Source organism: Mchenga conophoros, linkage group LG3, assembly GCF_057382185.1.
Source record: "Mchenga conophoros isolate Kocher_MC1m ecotype Shallow Benthic linkage group LG3, M_conophoros_male_GT1.1, whole genome shotgun sequence".
Classification (NCBI taxonomy): domain Eukaryota; kingdom Metazoa; phylum Chordata; class Actinopteri; order Cichliformes; family Cichlidae; genus Mchenga; species Mchenga conophoros.
Window position 1 is genome coordinate 83488426 of NC_140528.1, and position 24182 is coordinate 83512607.

At 42.3% G+C, this 24182-nt stretch overlaps 2 protein-coding genes across 3 annotated transcripts; one reads left to right on the top strand and one right to left on the bottom strand.

The window, feature by feature from the left end:
- The first annotated feature begins 547 nt into the window (after positions 1-547).
- Positions 548-5769, top strand: LOC146581156 (ribonuclease kappa-A-like). Its single transcript, XM_085267550.1, has 4 exons — positions 548-876; positions 1458-1540; positions 4070-4196; positions 5405-5769. Exons 1-4 carry the CDS (start codon positions 802-804, stop codon positions 5420-5422), a joined length of 303 nt encoding a protein of 100 aa, XP_085123676.1. The 5' UTR covers positions 548-801; the 3' UTR covers positions 5423-5769.
- A 201-nt stretch (positions 5770-5970) lies between these two features.
- On the bottom strand, positions 5971-21242 carry alox12 (arachidonate 12-lipoxygenase). 2 transcript variants are annotated; one of them, XM_085267549.1, is made up of 15 exons: positions 21104-21242; positions 16646-16792; positions 16294-16495; positions 15015-15096; positions 14774-14896; positions 14580-14686; positions 13507-13679; positions 13211-13354; positions 12162-12365; positions 11901-11987; positions 11653-11822; positions 10140-10261; positions 8196-8296; positions 7873-8043; positions 5971-7283 (listed from the first exon to the last, which is right to left on the bottom strand). In XM_085267549.1, the coding sequence occupies exons 2-15, from the start codon at positions 16790-16792 to the stop codon at positions 7104-7106; spliced, it is 2013 nt and encodes a 670-aa protein (XP_085123675.1). In that variant the 5' UTR covers positions 21104-21242; the 3' UTR covers positions 5971-7103. The 2 variants fall into 2 exon arrangements, with proteins under 2 accessions (XP_085123675.1, XP_085123673.1); XM_085267547.1 differs by lacking the exon at positions 21104-21242 and adding an exon at positions 20507-20648.
- Positions 21243-24182: the final 2940 nt, after the last annotated feature.

Here is a 24182-nt window from a genome sequence, read left to right on the forward strand (position 1 = left end):
CCAGATTAATGTTTCATGCTGCGAATCTTTTTCCTTAAACACTCCATCTCCATTTATATGCTGTAGGTTGTATTAATCATCAGTTTGTTGTTTAATTGTACTTAAGCTGTAATAAATTTGGTCTAAATCCAGCTTATCATCAGGTACTGTTATGGTGTATCTATCTCACACACACTGCACAGTGCAGGCTGGTGGAAACCTATACATAACCATACTGTACCACTACAAAGGCACACATAGATACATTACAGTGGTTTTTTCTAAATATATATTATCATTCAAATCACTTGCCTGCCATGTGCACAAGAAGACACCGCGTTAAATGAGTGCTTACTTTCTAGTGATACACTACGCGTTTACTGCAAAGCAGAGCGTTTCAAAGTCTATCACACAAAATAAGCGCAGAGAATAAAGTAGACAGGCGTGCGTTCATGTTGTTGTGAAATCAGGAAATTACTGTATTTCCAAAGGTATCTGCGCGCGGAGAGGGAAGGTCACATGACTGAGAACATTGCGGTCACGTGATTTCGTTTACCGGCTTGTTACAGAAAACTTGTAACTAGAGGTTTGTGTTGGTTTGTACGTGACGGACGTGTCAGGCTTTTATTACAGTAAGTTAGGAGCAAATGTATCGCACCGCACACTAATATAAAACACTTCACTCGATCGGTTTGTTTCTATTTCTAACTTTCAACATCCCGGAACCTGTTCGGTCATAGTCACGTGACCGAAGAAACTACCGTAGTCTGAGATTAGTTTGACGCTCTCTGTGTGGACTAGTAAGAGCACCAGAGTGGAATCATGCGTGGCCTCATCTGTGGACCTAAACTCGCCGCATGTGGGATCGTGTTGAGCATGTGGGGAGTTGTCATGTTGGTAAGTGTGGAGATTTTGCTTTGCTGCGTCGTTATGCGCCACTTAAATTCTTGTTACGAAGTTACTGTTCACTCAGTCACGTGATTCCAGTTTCTTAACATTATATATTTAAATGTGTCTGAAAACGGAGCCTTAACTCTTACATACACTTGTGTATGAGCCACGTGGGTTGAAATAAAGTTAGATTTTGAGTCCAGACTGACCCTTTTAAACGTAAAACGTGATGTGCATGACATGTATGCTGTTTCTGTGAAGGTGCAGAGACAGTGTCAGGCAAACACCCTGTTGTACCAGCAACTATAACAGCAGATCTATGGTTTGACTTTTCTGAATCTCCCTCCCAGTGTTAGTAGAGGGCAGCTTAGGAAGCTCCAGTTAAAGAGTAAAGAAAGACTCTGTTTAATCCAATAGCGTATTAAATAGTCCTGTTTTGTGTGAATGTTTAGGAAGCATTGCATTTGTGTCAAAAACATATCTGGATCATAAAGAGCTGTACCCTGCTGTTATGTTCATTCCATTTGGGACCACATTACAAGTTACTCTGAGCCACTGCTTGACTAATATACCCCTCTCTGTCTCAGGCCTTGCTGGGCATCTTCTTTACAACAAATTCAGCAGTACTGATTGAAGATGTGCCTTTGACAGATGAAGACACATTTAAAGAGTAAGTCTTGTGCTATAACACATCACTCCAGATCTCTGCCTATGCAGCTGCACTCTGGCTCAATACTGGTCTGTTTGAGCTGGACTGATGCACTGCATGTTGGTCATTCTGTTTAGGGTTAGTATCCTGTCAGCTGCAGGTATCCTGCTCCTGCAGAGACAGTCACCAATTATGCTTCAATTTTCTGCCTTAAATAGAAGGAATGAAAACAGACAGCAGAAAAACGCTCTTTCCCTCGTAAAATGTAAATGAAGAAAAGGTTAATGATGTTATTTGATATTGCTGTGTCTTTTGTAGAAACACGATTCTTCCTTGAAAGTTGAAATCTGCCTCAGCAATAAACCACAGGTCACCAAATCTGTCCAGTAGACGGGAAAGAGATCCTGTTTTTGAACACGATGCAGCGTTTGGCCTCCACTTAGCTGCTAATGAGCTAAACATGGACATTTTAAAAGGAATATAAATAGTAAAATGGTTCAATCTGGTCCAGAATGAAAAACAGGAAGTTTGGACTCAAAGAGTAGCAGAGTGACTTCCTCATTATCAGCTGACTGCAGGTTTCCAACCGTATAAACGCTCGTTTTAAGAGAAAACATCCAGATGAACAGAATCAACCTTTTGGGGGAGGGGTAGCAAATCTTGGGCTAAACGACCGTCCTGTGTTTTTGTCCTGTGTTTAATAAGCCCTTACAGGCACAGCTCAGTTGAGCTCAGTTTTTATTCGATAGCGCCAAATCACAAAAACAGTTGCCTCAACTCACTTTGACAAACAATCAACACAGAACTACATAAAGTGCAAGTGTGCAAAACTGGCAAAAAAACCCACCAAATTGTGCAACACCAGACAGAACAGAATGATGCAGACACAACGGTGCACATCAGTACTTCACATCAGACACAGAGCCTGGTCGTTGTGAGGGGAGTAGTCTTCCTCATCATCACGTCCTGAGAGTCAAACCGTGCGTAGAAGTTGTTCAGCACATCTGGTACGGAGGCGTCACCCTCACAGGCAGGTGTTGTCTTCCTGTAGTGGACTGGATGACTGAGAACCTTCACAGAGTCTTGGAGAGTCCGGGTTCCCCACTGAGCCTCTCTTTCAGCTGTACTTGCCCTCAACGCCTTTAATACGCAAGTTGTTCTTGGGGCTTGGTGGGTGGGAATGACAACGGTATCCCCAACTTGATGTCCTGGCTCCCCTTTGCCATAGTGTTTGTGTTGTACCTCTTCAGTCTCTAGTTGCTTCTTCCAGTTGATGCCCTTGGTTACAGAATTTCTAAACTACTGTAAATTCCAGTGAGCACTGGAGTAAATAATGTGGAAAGAAAATCATTCCACCATAAACCGGCCACGAGGTGCTCCCACATACACATTTCCACATACTTCATAAACTGAGGGAACGAACAATGTACAGAGACAAAATATTGAAGAAGAAATACTCAGAAACTTTGTCTGTGAAGGTTCTCGGTCATCCAGGTCATCGTAGTCTAAGGAGCTTGAAAAGAAAAGCGTCTGGACTTCTTCAAGTTGCTTCCAAAGTGGGAACAATGGCATTGAGGATGCCAGTGTTCACATTTTGGACAGAGAGGACAGATGGTTTGAAAGAGGAGTAAAAGAAGCCATCTATGTCCACTGTGAGCGGCCATCTTTGAACAGAGGCGGGGCTTACGACACCAACTGTCTGCCATCTATAGTCCAGTTTTGAGATACTTCCCAGACGCCAAATGCCCACTCACACCCTGGGCCATCTGACCTCAGGAAATCACATGATAGGGTGGGGCCAGGTTTCACAGTGAGCTCACCCGAAACCCTGGCTCATGTGATTAGGTAGAGGATCATCAGGTGGTCCTTTTGTCCCTCTTTGTGGGGGATACACCCACAGAGCTTAAATCTGAGACTCTCCACCATGTGACCTTCGAACTGAAGAAGCTTCTCGGATGAGAGGTGAAACGTCTTCAAGCAACTTAAAGAAGTCCAGACGCTTTTCTTTCCAAGCTCCTTAGACTCACAAACTTTGTTGCCATCTACCAGACAATGGATCCCAAACACAGCCAAGGAAAGTCTCATTTGATTTCAGAGAAAGAAGAAGCTGCTAGATTAGCTCAGTCAGTCACCTGACCTGAATCCTACTGAAAACATATGGAAATAACTAAAGGTCAGAGTTCATAGAAGGGGAACCTTCAGGATTTCAAGACTGTTTGTGTGAAAAAATGGACCAAAATCCCACCTGAGTAATGCACGTGACTAGTTTCTGCATACAAGAGGCATCTAGAAACTGTCCTTGTACGAAGTATTAAATATGCTTTTCCCTTTGTCATTTCTCATTATAACACATAATTTAAAGACATCTGTGGTTTGATTTCTTTGCATGTATGAATGGGATGTGTTGTAGTTCAATAGCACCTTTAGAAATATATTTACATAGAACATGCGTGATGTGTTCAGTACTTGTTCATTCTGCTGTGTATCTGCAGTGACTGAATCATTCATGAGATGTGTAACTTTTCTTTTGCAATGTTTCTATTTTCTCAGTTTAGATCCACCTCACAGGGCCTATGACGTGTACCAGAAGGTGGGCTACAACTGCTTCATCGCAGCTGCTATGTATGTAGTGTGTGGACTGTTCTCCTGCTGCCAGATGAAGCTCAATAAGAAGAAGGTGAGTTAATGCTTCTGACTTTTTACCTTGCAATGCACTTGAATTTATTTTGGGAGAATCACAGGATCTCGATTACAAGAGACTCCATCTTGTTAAGCTGTTTGCTCTTAGCCAAACAACATTGTTCAGTTGAACAATTTGATCCAGTTAGTTTCTTTTGAGGTAGTACTGGAGATTGAGATGGGTCAGTCCATGAAAAATCCATAAATGCTTCCCATGTAACTGTCCCAGACATCAGCTTTAAAAAACAATCCCATGGAAAAAGACTTTTGGGCATCCTTGACGTGATTCTGGTAAACTGCCGGATGACTCAGGACGGGGAAGCATTGATCTACCCACACAGTATACACTGCAGAGGGGGAATTGCTGACTTCAGTTGAGAAATACTGAAAGAACCTCTTTATCCCGCTGACACGCCTTCCATAGAGGATGCAGAGTCTTTGGACGAGTGTGACATCACTGGGGGGGTGACATCACTCAGGCAAGTTAAACTTCAAAGGATGAGGTCGGCCGAGTTCATGAAGCCTCTGAATGCTGGAGGCCTGTCTTGGTTGGCGCACCTTTGCAATGCTGCATGGAGATCAGGGGTGGTACTTATCGATTAAGAGACCGAGGTGTTGGTTCCCATCTTTAAGAAGGGGGTCCAGAGGGTGTGTGTTGGGGATCACAGTCATCCTTATTCCCCTGGGTAAGCTGGAGGAGGTGGCTGGGGAGAGGGAGGTCAAAGCTTCTCTGCTTAGGATGCTACATTCGTGACCTGGCTCTGGATAAGCAGACGAGTATGGAGGCATAGTTTGTCTGTTCTTCTCCTGCAGCCCTGCATGTCCTCTTTGCAACAGTCATGAGGTTCACTTTATCAGTTATTCTTCTTCTGCACCTTTCTTTTCTACTGTGTCCAAACAGCTCAACCATCTGTAACCAGCTGTACGTCCTCTGATTTTATGGAGATGATGGAAGACAACTAGTTCAAAATTCATTTGAAGAAGTAAAACAACCTTGATCACAGAGATATGAGTCATGATGAGTTTATGGTCTTTCTCTGGTTTTAAACGTTATTGAATGTATTATGTCAATTAAACAAATAGGAGGTTTATTTAAGGTCAAAGAGGAGGATTAACTATAGTTTGCTTTCTTGTTTAATTTATAACCTGATGGTTTATTGTATTTGCTACAGTTTCTCATTTCTGCTCCTCGGTGTTGTTCTTCAGGAGTATCTCGTGCAGTAGCGCCACCTGGTGGAAGGATAACCTCCCCGCAGCCCACTGACAGCAGCTGTGTTGATTCTCACCTGTTTTTTCTTCTGTCTCAGGATTTCAGGGACCTTGTCAAAGGGGACGAGGTCGGACACTTTGAGAACAAAAAGTAATTTGACGTGTTAATTCTAAGATTAAACTAGTTCTACCTCTGATTACTGTGTTATAACTGTTTGGTTACACTAGTCAGATTGAAATAAAAGCTGTAAAACACTTTGGTGTACTTCTTAAATCAGAGAGTATGTTTGTAATCCTTATCAGTGACCATGTGACTGTGTTGGGAATGTTGATAATGAAATTAAATCATTTCTCTCAGCGTAGTTTGTCTGAAAGCGCCTTTTAAAGCCTACGTTTACCTTTGGTTCCCCGGAGGACGTCCAGCTGTCTGCTGTAAGCAGACTTACTGTATCCACTGTGTTCTTCCTGTGGTGAGCGTCACAGTGACCCACTCTTTACTGTTACCTGATGAGTCATGCAGTAATCTTACAGTTGTACTGAAGCCACAAAGTACACACAAAGGCTGTAGCTTCATTTGTTTATTTCCCAACATTGTAAGCACATGGATATATCAGGATGTCTTGCTTTAAGCTTCATAATACATTTATATGTTTTAAGTAAAAAAGTTAAAACATTGAAGTTATTCTGTCAAAAGTACTACTTACTGATTACCCAGGATTGATTAAATGGAGGTAAACTTAACTTACCCTACTACAGAATTTCCCAGAGGAACCCACCCGAGGGATTAATAAAGTTCTATCTTATCTTATCTTACAGAAGGAAATATCTGTGCCACAGTAATAAACTCATATAATTAATGTGAACACAAACAATGACTCATCTCTCCAAACATGACTCATGCAGGTTTATCTCTAATCTGACCAGTCACCAGATCTCAAGCAGCTGGGAACTGACATGTCAGACACTTCATTTCACTTGCTCGCCCACTCTGCACATGACACATCAGTTCCAACTGTTAGTGGTTGAGATGCAAATAAAGAGCTTCCAGGAAATCCTGCGGCTGGAGGTGGAGCGAGGCATCGGCTGATCGGAGGGTTGGTGGTTTGAAATATGCTTGGGCAAGATACGAACCCAAGATGCATCCATCAGAGTACGAGTGAGTTAATATTAGATAGAAAACACTTAAGCATAAAAAAGTGCTCATTTGAACGTGTGTGCTGTATAAAGCACTGGCTGCTGTGGGAGAGTAGAAAAGTGCTACAATAGAACCGCTCCATTTACAAAATATTTTTATAGTCTGTGTAAAGAAACGTTTTTCCCTCCTGATCATCTCCTGCATCGTCTATTGTTTTGATTCATTTTTGGTTCATATTTAAAGAACAGAAAACAACCTCATATAACACAAGGACAAATTTCCAAAGTTTAAGATTTAAGATAATGATCTAGTCCAGTATTTACTTGTGCGTGACCTAACCAGTTAACCAATACCAACCTGTTATATGTCAGCTGGTTTATCTATGAAGATGTGATTGGTTAATTTCCTGCCTTTTCTTTAAGCACACTTCTATGTGTTACTATGACCCTGATGAAGGCCACACGCCGAAACACGCCGGTCAGTCAATAAAGTTGTTCCCTTCTTTGAGTGTCGCTGGAGTCCCTGCACTGCAAAGATTCACTCAGCAGTCTGGGAGTATTTCTATATGGTGATGCTGTTTTCTATGCGACTGGGCAGGAGAAAAAGGTACTGCAGCTCCAGTCCTTCATTCTCAGTCAGAATGTGTTTCTCGATCTCCTTCAACTCCATCCTGAACCTGTCGATCACCTCCAGGGCTTTGGCCTCGGTGAAGTGGTCCTCTGTGTATCGGCCCAAAGGAATCTGAGCAGAAAAGACAGAAACAATGTGAACTGCAAGTAGCTGAGGAAAAAGGATCAATTCCATTTTTCATTACAAAATATCATTTATACGTGTTGCAAGACTTAATGCTTCCCTGCATGTCTCGCTGTCTCCTCCATCTTAATGAAAGGCAAGAAAATCCCCAAAGAATAAGTAAAAATAAATATTCTGTGGTGCTGCAAGGTAAAAAAAATCAACCCATGCAATAGAAATGCCATTTTCTTTATTTAAGACGAACTGAGGTGACATGTTGTCTTTGAAATTCCTGCAGTTAACGAAAACGTATATGAGTGTCAAATATTTGCATTATGTTTATAAACATAAACCATTAGCAAAGAACAGATGGCTTGAGTAACCATGATATACACGTATCAGTAGATACAGTGACATTAGTGTTATTTCATCTATTTATATTAGTTATTTAACAAATATTGCTGACATTTTTATTTCTGTGTAAAACTTTTGAATATTCATATTTTTAACCGATCTATCGCTGTTATCGCTGTATATTACGTGTATATATCACTTATAAACTGTATGGGACACAGTATGGTGAGCAACTTGGACTCACTGCATCTGGCTGTGCTCGTCCCAGATGCCATGTGATGGCCATCTGTACACAGGACTGGCTGACATCGGGAAGCGTGGCCATAATCATATCCATGGTAACAGCATCTTTGTCTGTTGGTGGCGGTTGTCTCATGGTGCAGGGGGTGTTGGGAACCCAGGCACACCAGTCAAACTAAAAGGAATCAGAGTAGAGAAACGTTTGCTGTACCCCTGTGGTATCATCTTTTCTTAAATAAGTCGCCCCAACAAACCAACAGTGTCAGTTTCTGCACCTCAGTGCATCTTGTGTAACAGTGTCGACTGTCTTGTGTGTGTGTTCAGCACCTGTCCGTTGTTAGTTGCAGCATGCTGGGCTGTGCTTGTGAAGATAGCCACTGCCAGCAGTGTGCAGAGTTCCTCTCTGCTGCTGAGTTTACTGGGCAAACCTGGAACACATGAACCATTAAGTGGATACACAGGATACACACTTACAGGATATCCTGCCGAGAACTTCTGCTAACTGGAGGAGATGTGTCTGTAGTCTGAAACTATGAAAGGAAGGATGTGACACAATTGCTGCCTCGTTCTGGCAATCGCTTTGTTTTTATAATCTTGTGCAAATATATGTGAGTTAAATTTCACCTGGTCATTTGTTTTTAAATTCAATTAACAAACCAACTTGTGAATTCTACATTGCAGTACATTCATGTTTTGAACTTAACTGCATATAGTTACAGATAAATGATCAAGTGAAAGAGAGTTTGAGACCAGATCCAGACTGATTGTTAGCCATCAACACTCGTCAACAACAGTTAACACAAATGGTGCTGTGCGAAGTCTTGAACGCCCCTCATTTACTTATATTTTGGTAGGAGAATGGGGAACAGGTCCAATGTCCAAAAGTTGATTCTGTTCATCTGGACGTCTTCAGTGGGAGAAACGTTTCGTCATCACCAGGTGACTCCTTCAGTCTCAGCTGACTGCAGGTTTCAACCTTATAAACAGCACATTTGCATAATGACTGAAACCAGCCCACTGAAGGAACAATGGGCTGGGAGGTCAGTTCCTTTATCATAATTATGCAGATTCTCATGACCATTGATCAAAGATCACTGATCAATGCCATGAATACCATTCACAGAGAGTTGGGGAATGGCTGCAATCTCTCACCTTCTCAACACAATCCAGGGTGTTCTGGATGTGGTGTTCAGAGCTGCCCACCAGCGGGTTGAGGATCGAAGCCAGAAACTCGAGCTGACTGAGTTGATCGTGCAGACAATCGGTCATAAAGGTGCACCCTGTTTATGTATCGTCAGTAAACCATACAGCCTTGGTGTAGACTCCCCTGGGTACATCCTGTGGTATGAGGTCCGCTCAATAGCTTTGTCCTGTTCTAACTGCTTCAGACAGTCTATCAGCTTCTTCCTGTAGCCTCTTCCTGGGTCTCGTTTCAGGAGCTCATAAGTATTTTCGTCGCTGAGTAGTAACAACATTTTCTCATGATAGTCTGTCTGGTTTAGCAGAGCTGTGCACCTAACAGGTCCAATGGTTTACTGTCATGTGCAAACATGTATTGCATGGCGTCCCTTCCACTGAGACCAGTTTAGAGCAGTAGATGGATCAACTGAAGGGCCAGATGCATCTCTCAGGTCTTGTGTCACATCGTCATATTATCTATATATAACATATATGGATACTATCTTTATCTCTCTATATATATTATATAAATAAAGATAATATCTATATATAATATATTTCTATATGATATAGATGTATATTAGATATCGAGATTAGATAGATCTATGTAGATATATCTGGGCTGTCAGGCCTTCGGTTAGACACTCCAGATGTCTCTCATCAACAGCTGGTTCATTTGTGCTGCCAGGCCCTCATGGAGTGCAGTCAGCTTCTTCAGCCAGTAGGCGGGTGCAGTCCAGCTCTTCATACTGGAGACTTTCTTGGATGTCTTCCACTGGTGGTTACTGGATCCTGTTCAGAGAGGTTGCTGTGGTCTGCCCTCAGATCCTCTAACCACCGAGCTTTGCTGTTATGGGTTGCATCCTGCTCCCATATGCTCCTTGGAGAACTTAAGATGAACTTTTTATTTTTTAAATCTACTTTTGTCTTTAAACATTTTAACACTTTATGAAAAATGTAATAAATCTTTTAGACCAGCAGTGAGAGCGTAGTATCTCGAGAAAAACTTACCTTCACACCTAATGACATTTTAAGCAATCAATAAATGAATAACTTACTATACATGTCCAGGTGATTACATTAATAACTGACCAAAGTTGGGGATCTCTGTGAAGCCTTCCTCCGTGATGTCTCTGATCCAGGCCTGAAGCTCCAGGTCTTCTTGCACATCATGGTCTGACTGGTAGTACAGGTTTACCATACTGGAGACAAAACTGGAGCAAAGGTAAAAACTTTCTAGTTATTTATAAGAATACACTGTTTAAAATAAATAGTATGGACATTCAGAATGATACTCAAAACATGTAAAAATATCAGGCTTTAGTAGTTTTTGCTGGTATTATCTTTGATTTCCCCTGATCACTGGGACACACACACACACACACACACACACACACACACACACACACACACACACACACACACACACACACACAGCATTAGATCAATGAAACATGAAGGAAAGTTTACTCATTGTGATGAAATTATTCATAAATCATGTTAAAGTACAACATTGTGATGAAGTGATTTTAGGGTTTAAACTATGTTTTAAATCGTGTTGAAGTTTACAGGATGAGAAGGCATGGCTAGGCATCAGGTGATTAAATGTCATCAGTTATGATTGGATGTCACTGTGACGTCAGAGCTCATCTCAGGTGTATATGTTACGTGTTTATACACCTCTTTGTATTTAATTATTGATTTGCTTCTGCTGGATGTTTCTTCCTGTTGAAAGGGAGTTTTCCCCACTGTCACCAAACTGTGTCCTCATAGGTCATATGATTGTTTGGTTTTCTCTGTTTTCTTATACTTACAATATAAAGCCATTGTTAAAACTGTTGTTGTGATGTTGGGGAGAGATGAGGACCTGGTGTCATGTAAGTTTTATGCAGAAGAGATGATAGGCTCTTCCCTTTGTCTTCTGTGAGATAAGCAGTTCAGAAGATTGGATCTAAGAATTCCCAGTTGGATATTCCAGCAAAGGTGCCAGAGGGATCAACTGCTGCCTGAACTATGGACTTACAATTTGGTTTTTTCTCTGCTCATTTTTGCCGTGTTAGATTATAAATTTAAGAGAATTCGGACTTCCAAGGAATTCCACTGTTTTCCAGTGAAGCAGTAAAGGTAAAAAGCTGAGTACTAATAGATTAGAAACAGCTCGTACAGGTTACGCCAGCCTTTTAAAGTAACAGACTGGGGGCTTAGTTTTCCAAACCACTGAATTAAACCCAGTCGTAATCCAAGAGCACTGATCTAGAGCTGCCACCGCAGGCCTGCAAGGCTGGGCCAGTTTTGAATCAGAGTAAGCAGTGCAGACATCTGGAGAATAGAGGCAGTTAGAACTGGCCATCAGCTCTATCCGAGCTCTGCACCGCCTCCTGGGTAATCCTCATAGGATCAGAGAGTGGACTTTTTAAACACAGAGTTGATCCACACTTCCTGCACTCAGGTGCTGGTTCCACAGATCATCGGTACCTTGTAGAACTACGCAGGAACAAGGACAACATGCGTACTCTCTAAGCCACCAGTTCTACCCACTGCACCGCCGAATAAATCACACCCAGTGGTTGCAGCAAGCTAGCACACCACAAGCTTGCTATTGTACCTGTGTATGGCCTCCCACAGCATCAGACTGTGGTCTTTGTAGAAATAGTTGGGGAGCTGAGACACTCCTCTGTCACAGAAATCATACAGCGGCTGAATGGAGCGGTAGGTCAACACCTTGTACTCCCTCTGGGCCAAAATTAACAGGCCATCACCACCTGTAGACACAACCTACACAACATTTCAGGAATATTAGATCTGAATATTGAAGAGCTCAGTAATACTAAAGCCAAGCGTGCTGTGGCATACTCGTTTGAAGATGCCATTTGCAGAGATGAGCTGAGTGCGCCCCCTACAGTTGATCTCTAGAGTGTAGCGTAGATGAGGGGCCAGAAGCTGCATCAGCAAAAAAGAGAACATTTTGGAAATTTAGATTCTACTGGATTTATGTTGCAGAAAGGAAATTACAAATGAAGGCTTCATCTCTTTGCTTTTAAACCAATTCATATCAGATAACAACTATGACCAACAGTGAAAGTGCTGAATAATACGACTTATATTAATATTTACCTTGTAAATGGGGTGTACAGCAGGCAGCTGTCTCAAAGTGGCCACACAAAACACTTCTACCACCAGGTGAGTCCTAAGTAGGTGAGACAGGAGCTGGAATACCTGGAACTCAGAGTGACGCACCCACATCTTAGCCAGCAGCCAGGCCAGAGGGGGATCGCTGGGCAGGAATATGGGCGTGTCCCGGCCTGGAGTCTGTTCAAGCTGAGAAGGTGAAAGAGACTATTGAGCTGTGGCCCAAGAGGTAGAACGGGCTGTCGCTTAGCTTGTATAGCCAACACATGGCTTCAGAGCACCGTATCAAGGCTTGGTTTGTCTGAACAGAGTCACATGACCGAAGCTTCACCGTCGCTGCTTCAATACCTGATTCTGTCGTTTAGAAAGAACTGAATCATTGGCGGTGATTTTGTGCGACAGAGCAAACCGGTGTGTGACGTAATGACAGACATGGAGCCGGCGAGGAAGAGAGGACTTTCTACCTGCTCCCAAATATACACAGGTCATAACCAGTTCTACCCCCAGGTCTCAAACGCACATAAGAAATAGACTAGACATGCCGTTATAAATATATATGTTGTAGTATATTATATATAAAAGTACATATCCACTGGTTACTACACAACCAGACACCTTACAGCACAAGCATGCTCCCAGCTTATAATAAGACTCTGCTGTATATTATTATATATAGTGTGTTTTATTATTTTTATCACAAGGCCACAAGCATGGGGAGAACAAATAGACCCAACATTATTTTTTTACCCCCAAAAATACATGTTCAAAGCACCACAACAGCCTGATATCACACAGACCTGTCAGGGTGTACCCCGCCTCTCGCCCTAAGACAGCTGGGATAGGCTAATTTAGTGAGCTTACTCATTATCTGCTGTAAGGTGCTTGAGAGTTATAACAGGAAGTCAAGTACAAAGTCAAGCTCAGGACCTTTTTGTGGTGGGTCAGCAGTGCTAATCACCCCACTGTGCTGCTGATAAAGTACCAGTTAATGAAATTTGTCCCTGTGCTTCTGTGTAAGCATGTAAACAACATACCTGTATAGCAATAGGTATAAGTCCTTCATCTGGGTGTTGATACAGGAGACAGATAGGAGCAGCGATGTACTGAGGGTGTCCCTTGATTGTGTTACTGGGAATCCCATCCATGATGGCATAGTCTAACAAGTATATGTTTCCTGCCTGGACAAGAGTGTAAAGGAAATTTAAGATATGATGGCAAGCATGCAACAGAGACCATGAAATAAACACCAGCAGTGAGACAATAACAGCGTCTACATTTGTGCCGTTCCTTTTATTTTATTGTAAAAACCAAAGTAGTGCTTTTTCTCAACCTTCAGTTCTTTGTTCAAGTTGGTCCTGCCAGCCATAGAGCGCTGCACCATATCTGCGGTAACAGGGAGGTTCTCCGGCAGCTTTTTGCACCTCTGGATCATCCTGGGGTTGGAACCATTTAGACACTGGTAGCCAAAGAACCAGTCCTCCTTCCAGTGCTTCATACAATACTCTGTTGTATACACACAGACACACAGAGCATCAGGTGTCTGTCGCTGTTCAAAGGCCTTTGGAACAGAACGTACCGCCGCAGAGATCAAGTTCAGAGAGAGATAATGTGCTTGATCTGAAGTGAATATTACCCACATGCTTTTATGGACCATCTTCAAATTTTACAACAATTAGAAAGTCAGAATAGAACAAGGAGAAAAGGCTTTTAAATAGGCTGCCCTCACTGTCTGCAATAATCTAAAGAGGGAGGTGAAAGTGGCAGAACTGGTAACGATGGGAAAGTTGATAGCAACAAACTTCTCTGGCACAACTTCACCCACTCCCAAGGTGCATGGAGAAGACAAAGATCTGATGACGTGGAGACTCCAGCAACACTAAGTATCAGGGAACAACTTTATCAAGTGACGGCTTGTGGCCTTCATCAGGTAAGGGAACGTCAAACAGTTTGTGTTTAAATAAAAGTGGGCAACAGGAAACCAGTCACACCTTCACAGATAAACCAGCTGACCATTTCACATTTAACAAGGCGGTAATGGCTAATTGGTCCAAATAGATTCTGGACTGAACCACTACAGATTAAAAGGTCAGAAGATGTGGCTTAACTGTTAACCAATCAGACAAACCACCTCGTTAAAGCAAATTGGTCAGCTGGTTTATCTGTGAAGGTGTGATTGGTCCACTTGGATTTTTTTCTCTTTCCTGTTTTTTGTTTAAACACAAGAGAGACTCTTTTGGATCTGCTGCCAAGGAACATCAGCGTGATCCCTCAGGAGATCTGATCCAGCTGCCTACTGATGCCACCGTGGTGATTACCACTTTTAAAAGATCATTTTTTAGGTAGCATTTTGAATTTGCATGAAACTACTATTAAAGCTGTTTTATGCTATGCTTTTTTACTCACCCGCTATGGGACTTTTCAACTTCCAGAAGATACGTTTGAAATCTTCAAGGTCATCCCAGGATTTCCCAAACCAGATGGTCAGTTTCTTCAGAGATAACTCCAGCAAACTGAGGAGAGGAAATGAGGCGTTTGTTGTTTTAAAATCAAATTTGTTACAAATGTGTTGAATCATAGAGTGTGTGTGTACCACCTACGCGTAATGTAATGAATGTTCAAAGTCACTCCGCTTCTCGTTGTCAAAGCGGGCGTCTTGGGGTAAGTCTGCTTCTGTTTCAGCATCAACACATCTGGGAATCCCTGGAGCCCACGTTACCCATCTAACACAAAAATATTCAATGCTTCAAATCTGTGTTGTTACAGAATGTATTTGGTCAAATGTGGCTTGTAGTTTGTACAGTTTAAAGGGTTTCATACACCATAAATGTGAGTCCCTACCTGTAAGTCTTCTGTCGCTCCTGCAGCTCTGTTCTCCTGTGTTCCAGCAGCTGCAGTGCAGAGTCACCTGTCAGCGTCTTTGCTACAGGAGAGACAGGGAAGTACAACAGCAGACACTTGGAAGTTATACCATCACATTATAGAGTAGGGCAGCGATACCGATGAAATCAAGCACTAAGAAAAAGGGTCACACATGAGATAACTGAAGGAGTTCTGCTTATATGTAACACCGGAAATATATCTTCTTGTATGGTCTGACACTTACATAACGAAAGTCTAAGCGGAACCTGTAAACAAATATGATGCAAATGGAAAGCAGGCACAGCAGCCCAGTGTTTCACCGTTTTTGCATGAAAGACACAGGCCTCATTTACACCTTGTGGTCTTATCTTGATTATATTATCTGATACTGTGTCTATATTTATGTCTCAGCTGTACATTTCTTAGGCGGTGATGGCAACTTGTCAACAAAGATGATGTGCTCCAGCTAAAAACCTGAATCACTGGTCATCATTATTACAGCAGCTGCTGCTCTGTAGTTTTTGCTGAGCATAGGGGCAGGTTCTAGCTTGGGTTTAGAGCACAGGTGTCGGACTCCAGGCCTCGAGGGCCGGTGTCCTGCAGGTTGTAGATGTGTCCTTGATCCAACACAGCTGATTTAAAGGCTAAATGACCTCCTCAACATGTCTTGAAGTTCTCCAGAGGCCTGATAATGAAGTAATCATTTGATTCAGGTGTGTTGACCCAGGGTGAGATCTAAAACCTGCAGGACACCGGCCCTCGAGGCCTGGAGTTGGACACCCCTGGACTCGAAGGTAGTACAGCAACAGCTACACATCCCCAGTGTGCTCATGCATGGGTGGACGAGTAGCCTTAGATAGCCTTTTAATCTCACCACCAACTGCTTAATGTGGTAAACTGACTGGGACTTTTAACCTAACATTCACACACTGATGGATTTATCAGGTGCAACTTAGGGTTCGGTATCATCTACTAATCTGCTGCTGGTTTGTTCTGCAGCTCCTCCTGTCTGCTCCAGCCCAAACTATCCTTGGACAACATACTGAACCAAGTTACTCTCAGATGCATCCATCGGAGTATGCATGTGTGTCAATGGGCGATTGATGCATGGTTTATAAAATGCCACACAGGAATCAGTCTTGTACTAAAATAGAACCTGCATGGCTTTAAAGGGAAATTTGCATCTTTGCTCAAATGACCTCAGGCCTTTTACACATGTAGGCATTGAAGGCAATGAAGGAATGAGACTCTTTCCTACCTGTTCCTTCTCGTATCTCCATCTTGACATCGCCTACAAACCATCGGTAACAAGGGAAAGTCAGCACTTTACCTCCATCTGGAGGCTCTACAGTGACATATTGACAAAACCAGTTGTCTTCCACCCAGTATCTTTGTTTCTCTAGTCGGACCAGTAGCACCGAGCCTAAAGGTGAAGGACTCGTCACCTTGTACTGGTCAACCTGATGGAAGAATAGAGGAAGAGAAATACAAAAAAATGAGGTACTTTCTATCTCAGACTGACGCTGAAAAGCTAGTTCATGTTATTCTGTCAAGTTGTCCTAAAAACTACTTAAAATGTCCTGAGCTGATCTAACCCAAACTACACTTACTGCTCCTCGACAGAAATCCAGTCCAGGGTTGTCGAGTTGAGTGCGCTCGCTCTCCCCGTTCTCCCCCACAAGCGTCAGATAAATGTAGTTGTTGGTGCCTGAATACTCTGAAGTACCAGTTGCTACTGTAACAGTGTAGACTTCCATCTAAGAAGACATGAGTCATACATAAGTGTTCAGCTAGCAACATGCGTGCACCTGAATACACAGGAAAAACAAACTTGCAGCTGTCTTGGCTCAGTGACGTCACCATGGTTAGTGGAAGATGTCACAGCACCGTGCTTCAGAGGGAAAATGAAGGGTGTAGCAATAGGAAGGTCTAAGTTCAAAGTCACAAGGCTTTTGTTTTTTAGCCCTTTTTTCGACTCTTCAAGTTTTAGGCTTTCTTGTCATAATTGGAAAGTCGGAGCTGCAGAGCTGAGTCTCTGATTCTTTGCTTTAAATCTGCCTGCAGACAAACAGAAGCTTCATGCATGTTTCAGCTATTTGTATTTATCCTTTAGCCCAGCTGCCATTTCTGTGACAGCTCCTGTTGGGACCTCATCACCCAACATTAGCATGTGTCATTTGTGGGGTGGCTGTAGCTCAGGAGGTAGAGCTGGAAGGTTGGAGGTTCGATCCCAGGCTCTTCCAGTCTGCATGCCAAGTATCCTTGGGCAAGATACTAACCCCAAGTTGCTCTCTGATGCATCCACTGGAGTATGAATGTGTGTGAGTGTAGTTAGAAAGCACTCAGTATAGAGGTAGTGCTTGTGGACTGGGTGAATGTGGCGTGTTGTATAGAGTGCTTTGAGTACTCTGGGAGAGTAGAAAAGCGCTATACAAGAATCAGTCCATTTGCAATAAGTAGCATTACCCAAACCAAAACTCTTTTGCAAGAGTGTCCTGGGTTCACACTTGCTGAGAGGCAACAGTACTAAGCATTGAGTCACCATGGTGACTGACTATGTTTTTATCCAAGCTGTGGATATAATCGTAGAGCTGGGCCCTGTGCTTCGTACGTCGCTTACTACATCCAAGATCAAATGAAACATCCAAGACCAAACCATCGCGCTAACCGTGAGCGCGCTAATCCGGTTCCCCGAACACACCTGCTGTTGACGATTAGTACAGCTGGACGCAGTAATGTGACATCACTGGGTGTCGTAAAAGGGGCTACGCATCGATAGTAGAAACAGTGATCGGCAACCCTCTGATTGGTCGGCGAAAATGTCGACGGAGCGCGCTCGGCTCGGTATTTTTCGGCAGCAGAGCAAGAACTCTTGAGTGAGGGATTTCAGGAGTTTCAGAGTTTAATCAGAACGCAAGGGAACACTGCAAAGGCTGCAAAAGCAAGGAGAGAGGGCTGGCAGAAAGTTGCTGACAAATTAAACTCGTAAGTAATCTAATAATAACAATAATAATGGAGTGGATTGATATAGCGCTTTTCAAGGCACCCAAAGCGCTTTACAATGCCACTATTCAGTCACTCTCACATTCACACACTGGTGGAGGCAGCTACAGTTGTAGCCACAGCTGCCCTGGGGCAGACTGACAGAAGCGAGGCTGCCATATCGCGCCATCGGCCCCTCTGGCCAACACCAGTAGGCGGTAGGGTAGATTTATTATATTACACTATATTATCCAATATTATATTACATTATATTATATTATAATATGTTATATTATATCCTCTGTCACATTAGAGCCACAACAGGACCCACTAGAACATGGGAACAAGTAAAAGTGAAATATAAGAATATTCTACAGAATGGTAATATTTATCACTTATATTGCTTTTAGTCTCTTGGAAAGAGACCCTGAAATACTCTGTTTGTTTATAACAGCAACCAAGAAAAGGGCAGAGCAAAAAAAAAAGACAGGTGGTGGTCCTGCACCCCCTCGTCAACAAGTTGGTTAAGTGAATAATACCCTCACGGGAAAATCGATATCTCTCTATGAGCACACTGTCGCGCTGAGCTAAAGGATCCTGTCTATCCCGCAATATACGCTGAATTCTGAGGACTCTCCTTATCAATCTTGCACCTTCCGCAATGGGTTGCTCGCGTATACAGACAGGACATGGCTGCGACAGGCTTCCCAAATCCACCTTCGCTTTTATAGCCGTGGTCTCTCATCTTGATTACACGAAGTAATTTACAATTACTACTCTGAAATATGAATTACATCTGTAATAATCACATACATGTAATAGAATGTTAATAGTACATTTCCCTTTTTTAGGAAATGACCTGTATGTATCTGTGTGACATCAATAAATGGATCAGGTGCTGCATTGTCTTTAGTTACATTGATGTTATTTATTTATGGTGAAACAGTGGTGGAATATCGCTGTTGCTTTCGTATGAATGACGCGGGCATACCTGCGTGGCCGCGATCTAATCCTGTTTACATAAAGTAAACCTGCTCCCCAGCAGGTTTACGCTTACGGCTCTGTTGCTATGACAGCAAGTCCCGGATGGGCTTCGGGGAACCGAACGATCCAAGATCACGCGAAATCGTCAACAATCTAATCCAGCTAACTTACTTAGCGAGGTACGAAGAACGGGCCCCTGGAGTAGATTTGTGTGGGTTTTTTTAATAAGCAGTGTTCTCGGATGTTATATATGATCACATTTGCATCTTATACAAAGTCCACAAGTTTCTCCAGGAAATCAGGTATTTTTGGCGATTTTGCATGCAATGATATATGATGCATTAATATATAAGAGGAACCAAACTCTTAAAAAGATCACGCACTCTACAGCTCAAACTGAGTGAACATGTTTTCTAATTATTTAAATATTAACCCTAACCAAATGTTCAAACCGCAATGGTGCAAATGTAGCACATTTCATCTTCACACACACATGCACGCGTGTGTTCCTGTCCAGCTATCTTTGTGACACACAAACTGGTCCTCACAAATTCCCTCACTAAGATCCTCATTAAGATAGCTGAACGCCCGCACACAGACACAGGCATTAAGTAACCATTTCCTTTGGTGGTATATATTTCAACACAGTTACTTTTTTTTTTGTATCTTATCAAATCCCAACAACAGTCACTTCAGTCTGTTGCTGCATACAAACCCTACAATAATAAAAAGACGTTACTGGTAAAGAGCCTCTTGTGAGATGAGTGATTTATTTTTCCTTAAGGAAAAGTTTGAACATCTCAACTTCAAGCAAACTGTGTGTGTTACACCTCTGACTATCAATATGCATCTACAGATAATGCAATCAACAACACGCTGCAGCTTCATTTAGAATCCAGACACAAGCGTTTCCTCACCGCAGCTTTTCTGTGTCACTGTCAGGTAACACCGCCTCCCAGCTCCAGCTCCTCAAATCTCTGACACTGAGGCGCTGCGCTCGTCTCTGCTTTTGAAATATTTGCTAACATTATAATCAACTCCTGACACTGACAGCAGTATACTGTGATAAATCAGTAGTAAAAGTCTACAAAGTGTTTGTATCAGCTATCTTTGTGCAAACTAACCAAACCTTTGCTGTGTCAACATAAACGTTTTTTAAATGAGAACCTTTTTGTTTCTTTTGTACTTTGCCTCCACATCTGCACAGAAAACAGAGTATGATTAGTGTAGGTTTACTGCTTCCTGTGCATATACACAATTAAATCTTGGTTGATTCCCTGTACAGACAGAATACTGTTCATACACTGAACAGTATACAGTCACTATAAAGGTTAAATTCTGTAAATTAATCTTAGCATCATTAACTTGAATACAAACCCGACTCTGACCATGAGCACCACAGCCATACTTCACCACTCCTGACCTGTTTATCTTGCATTGAACTATCTTGTATTTGAAAAACACAAACACAACTCTCTTGGTTTTGGATGAAAAACACAACTTACATGTTTTGACACACAGATCGAGTGTCTGATTTTAAAACGAGGACAGCCTCCCACCTGACCAGGCTGAGGTGAGGCGATAGCATTCATAGATTCTCTAAGAGTGCAAGCAGAAAAATCAACGCTTTCTTTGTCCTCTGTATTGAATGCCGCACTTTGTATTCTGTAACTTTTCCTATTACATAACCCATGCAGACGATGTATGGCGTGATTCAGAATGAACTACCGTTGCTGCTGCGTGTTAAAATAATACAATCTCGCACACACTCTTGCGTAAAACACTTGCGTAAGTTGTCTTGACCGAAACAATTTCAGCTGTACTGACTCAGTCACGACATTCCGGTACTTCAGCAATAATATTATTTTTCACATATTTAACGAGACAACAGGCGCGTGTGATGTTGAGCATTTACTGCGGCGGTTTATATGAAAGCTGAAAAACTAATTTGTTCCCCAAAACAGCTTCTGCTGTTTTCTAATGTTGCTTTTGTCAGTGGCAGCGTGTCTGCACGACACCGCTATCACAGGCTGGGCAGCGGAGGCTCTGACAGTCAGCTGTGATAATCTGGAGTTTGGAGAAGACAACAGAAAAAGACCCACCTTAGTCGCGCGCCGTGTTCACAGTGGACTGTCGCTTTGGTGGAGTGGAGTGTCCGGTGGCTGTCGGCTGTTCTGACACGTCCTTTTACTCTCTCTCTCTCTCTCTCTCTCTCTCGCTACACTCGTTTTTCTCTCTCAGCCTTTCTGTATGAGACGAGCACTTCTCTACTCCTGTGGTCAGTATATTTAATTATCAATCAACCAAAGACTCAGAAACACTAAGCCTCGTCCACCCCAGCTGTGAAACTCAGAAACCAGTCTTACTTGTTATCATCTATCGTCCACCTGGGCCTTACACACAGTTTCTGATTTCTCAGACTTTATATCTAATTTAGTTCTGAGCTCAGATAAAATAATTATTGTGGGTGATTTTAACATCCATGTAGATGCTAAAAATGACAGCCTCAACATGGCATTTAATCTGTTATTAGACTCAATTGGCTTCTCTCAAAATGTAAAAGAACCCACCCACCACTTTAGTCACACTCTAGATCTTGTTTTAACATATGCATAGAAACTGAACATTTAACAGTGTTTCCTGAAAACCCTCCTGTCTGATCATTTCCTGATAACATTTACATTTACAATAATTGATTACACAGCAGTGGAGAGTAGACTTTATCAAAGTAGATGTCTTTCTGAAAGCGCTGTAACTAAGTTTAAGTATATAATCCACCCACTGTTATCATCTTCAATGCCCTGTACCAACACAGAGCAGCAAAAATCATAGAAATATGGTATTTAAGCAGATTCTTACTCTGGCTGGCATTACCTTGGCCTCCAGTAAAGCTGTGAGGAGTCATTTTTGCAAGATATGTCCTTCAACGCACATATTAAACTAATATTAGGACTGCTTTCTTCCATTTGTGCAACATCTCTAAAATCAGAAATATTCTAGTTCATGCATTTATTACTTCCAGGCTGGACGACTGTAATTCATTATTATCAGGATGTCCAAAAAACTCCCTGAAAAGCCTTCAGCTAATCCAAAATGCTGCAGCAAGAGTCCTGACAGGGACTAGAAAGAGAGAGCATATTTCTCCTGTTTTGGCTTCCCTTCATTGGCTTCCTGTTAAATCCAGAATTCAAAATCCTGCTCCTCACATACAAGGTCTTAAATAATCAGGCCCCATCTTATCTTAATGACCTTGTAGTACCATATCACCCTATTAGAGCACTTCGCTCTCGCTCTGCAGGCCTACTTGTTGTTCCTAGAGTATTTAAAAGTAGAATGGGAGGCAGAGCCTTCAGTTTTCAGGCCCCTCTTCTGTGGAACCAGCTTCCAGTTTGGATTCAGGAGACAGACACTATCTCTACTTTCAAGATTAGGCTTCAAACTTTCCTTTTTGCTAAAGCATATAGTTAGGGCTGGACCAGGTGACCCTGAATCCTCCCTTAGTTATGCTGCAATAGACGTAGGCTGCCGGGGGATTCCTGCAATGTTAAATGTGATCTGTACATATGGGTTTTGAAAATAACGCTGACTTTGACACAGTGATGTGCAGTTAAGACTTACGTTTGTGTTACATATGCACAGAACATTGACTAAGAAGTGTTGAGGAACCTCTGTGGTTATTGTTGCAAACAGAAGATGAGTTGTACTTCTTTTTCTTTTTGTGAGATCTTAGCGGTTTCCTGTGTAGTAGTCCATCATCAGCGTTCTCTTTCAGTAATTTCACTAGCTGGGCTGTGATGGCTGCACTTACAGCCACACAGTGGTAATACCCAACATGTTAGTGTAGAGGCTTATAAGTAACATTGCATTCACATTTGTCTTTCTTTAAATATAGGAATTTATTGACAGGACAATAAATAACTGGTTTTGGTTTAGAGTTAATTCACATATCCACATAACACTGCATTCTAAAATAAGTGCGCACATTTTAGTTTACACTGTTATGTATGATTAATTTTCTGTTTTCTGAGTTACCTTAGTTGCAGCTGTTCCAGTCCCTTGTTTAAGGAGCCAAGAGGTGGAAAAGGGCGGAGCGAGCTTTAAAGGACGACTACAAATTGGTTCATGCCATAACTTGGGACCGGGGGTGGGGTGGGGGGGATTGGAGTTCATTATGTTTGGTTGGCTTAGTTAGGTTTTGTGTGTTTTACCCCTTCTCCTGTTTTTGTGGGCTGATCAGCCACTATTTAAGTTTCCCCTTTGTCTCGTTAAGTTAGGTCAGTTTGTTTGAGTTGTCAACTTTGAGTAGAGTTCTGTTATTTTGACCTCTTTCATGGGCCCAAGATTTTGATTCTTTTTGCATGATTTAACCAATTATGTTTTTTGGGTTAAATAAAAAAAAAATAATAATTTTTTTTGGACTTTAACCTGTGCCTAAGTTTCTTTCACTGCTTGGTCCATCACATGGGCCCACGTCCTCATTTTAGGTTTGACAGCGTTTTTGTGGGTAAAGGTGATGCTTGGACATGAATTGAGCTGTGGTTTGGGGAAGGCCTCGAAGGGGACTGGCTCCTGGGCCTGGCAGATCCCCGTGTACTAAATAGGAGTGAAGAAGTTAAAGAACTGAGAACAAGGAGGGAGGGTGGGGCACGTAAACAACAACGAGCAGTTTGCAGAACTGGGGGGAACCAATATAGATGACAGCCGGAAGGAGCATGTTTGGAGGCGTGATCCTGCTCCTGAAATTCCGATACATAATCTCCGATCAAAAAGATCCTGATGTGCACTGACCCTTCAGGGAACAACTGGACACAAACACTGACAGCAAAATGTGCAATGAAGCAATCAAAGTAACTGATAACTATTTTTTTCACCACTTGTACACAGTTACTGAAATGAACACAATATGGTAACTTTCCATTAAATCTTCCAGTTTTAGTAACAGTGTAAGCTGTCGACAAAGCTTTCACAGCTGTTTCCAGTTGCTGAAGGTGATTCTTGGGTATTGAGGGTGTAGTATCTACTGCAGACAATCTAAATAGTTGATATCATGCTGCTAAATATTTGAAGCTGTTGGCAGACGCTGAAAAAGGAGCTGCTGCAGAATATTTTAATCATCTCCAAACAGCTGCGAGGAAAACATCCGTCTGTCTTGTTCTGGGGTTTTTCCTCACACTTTGCTAA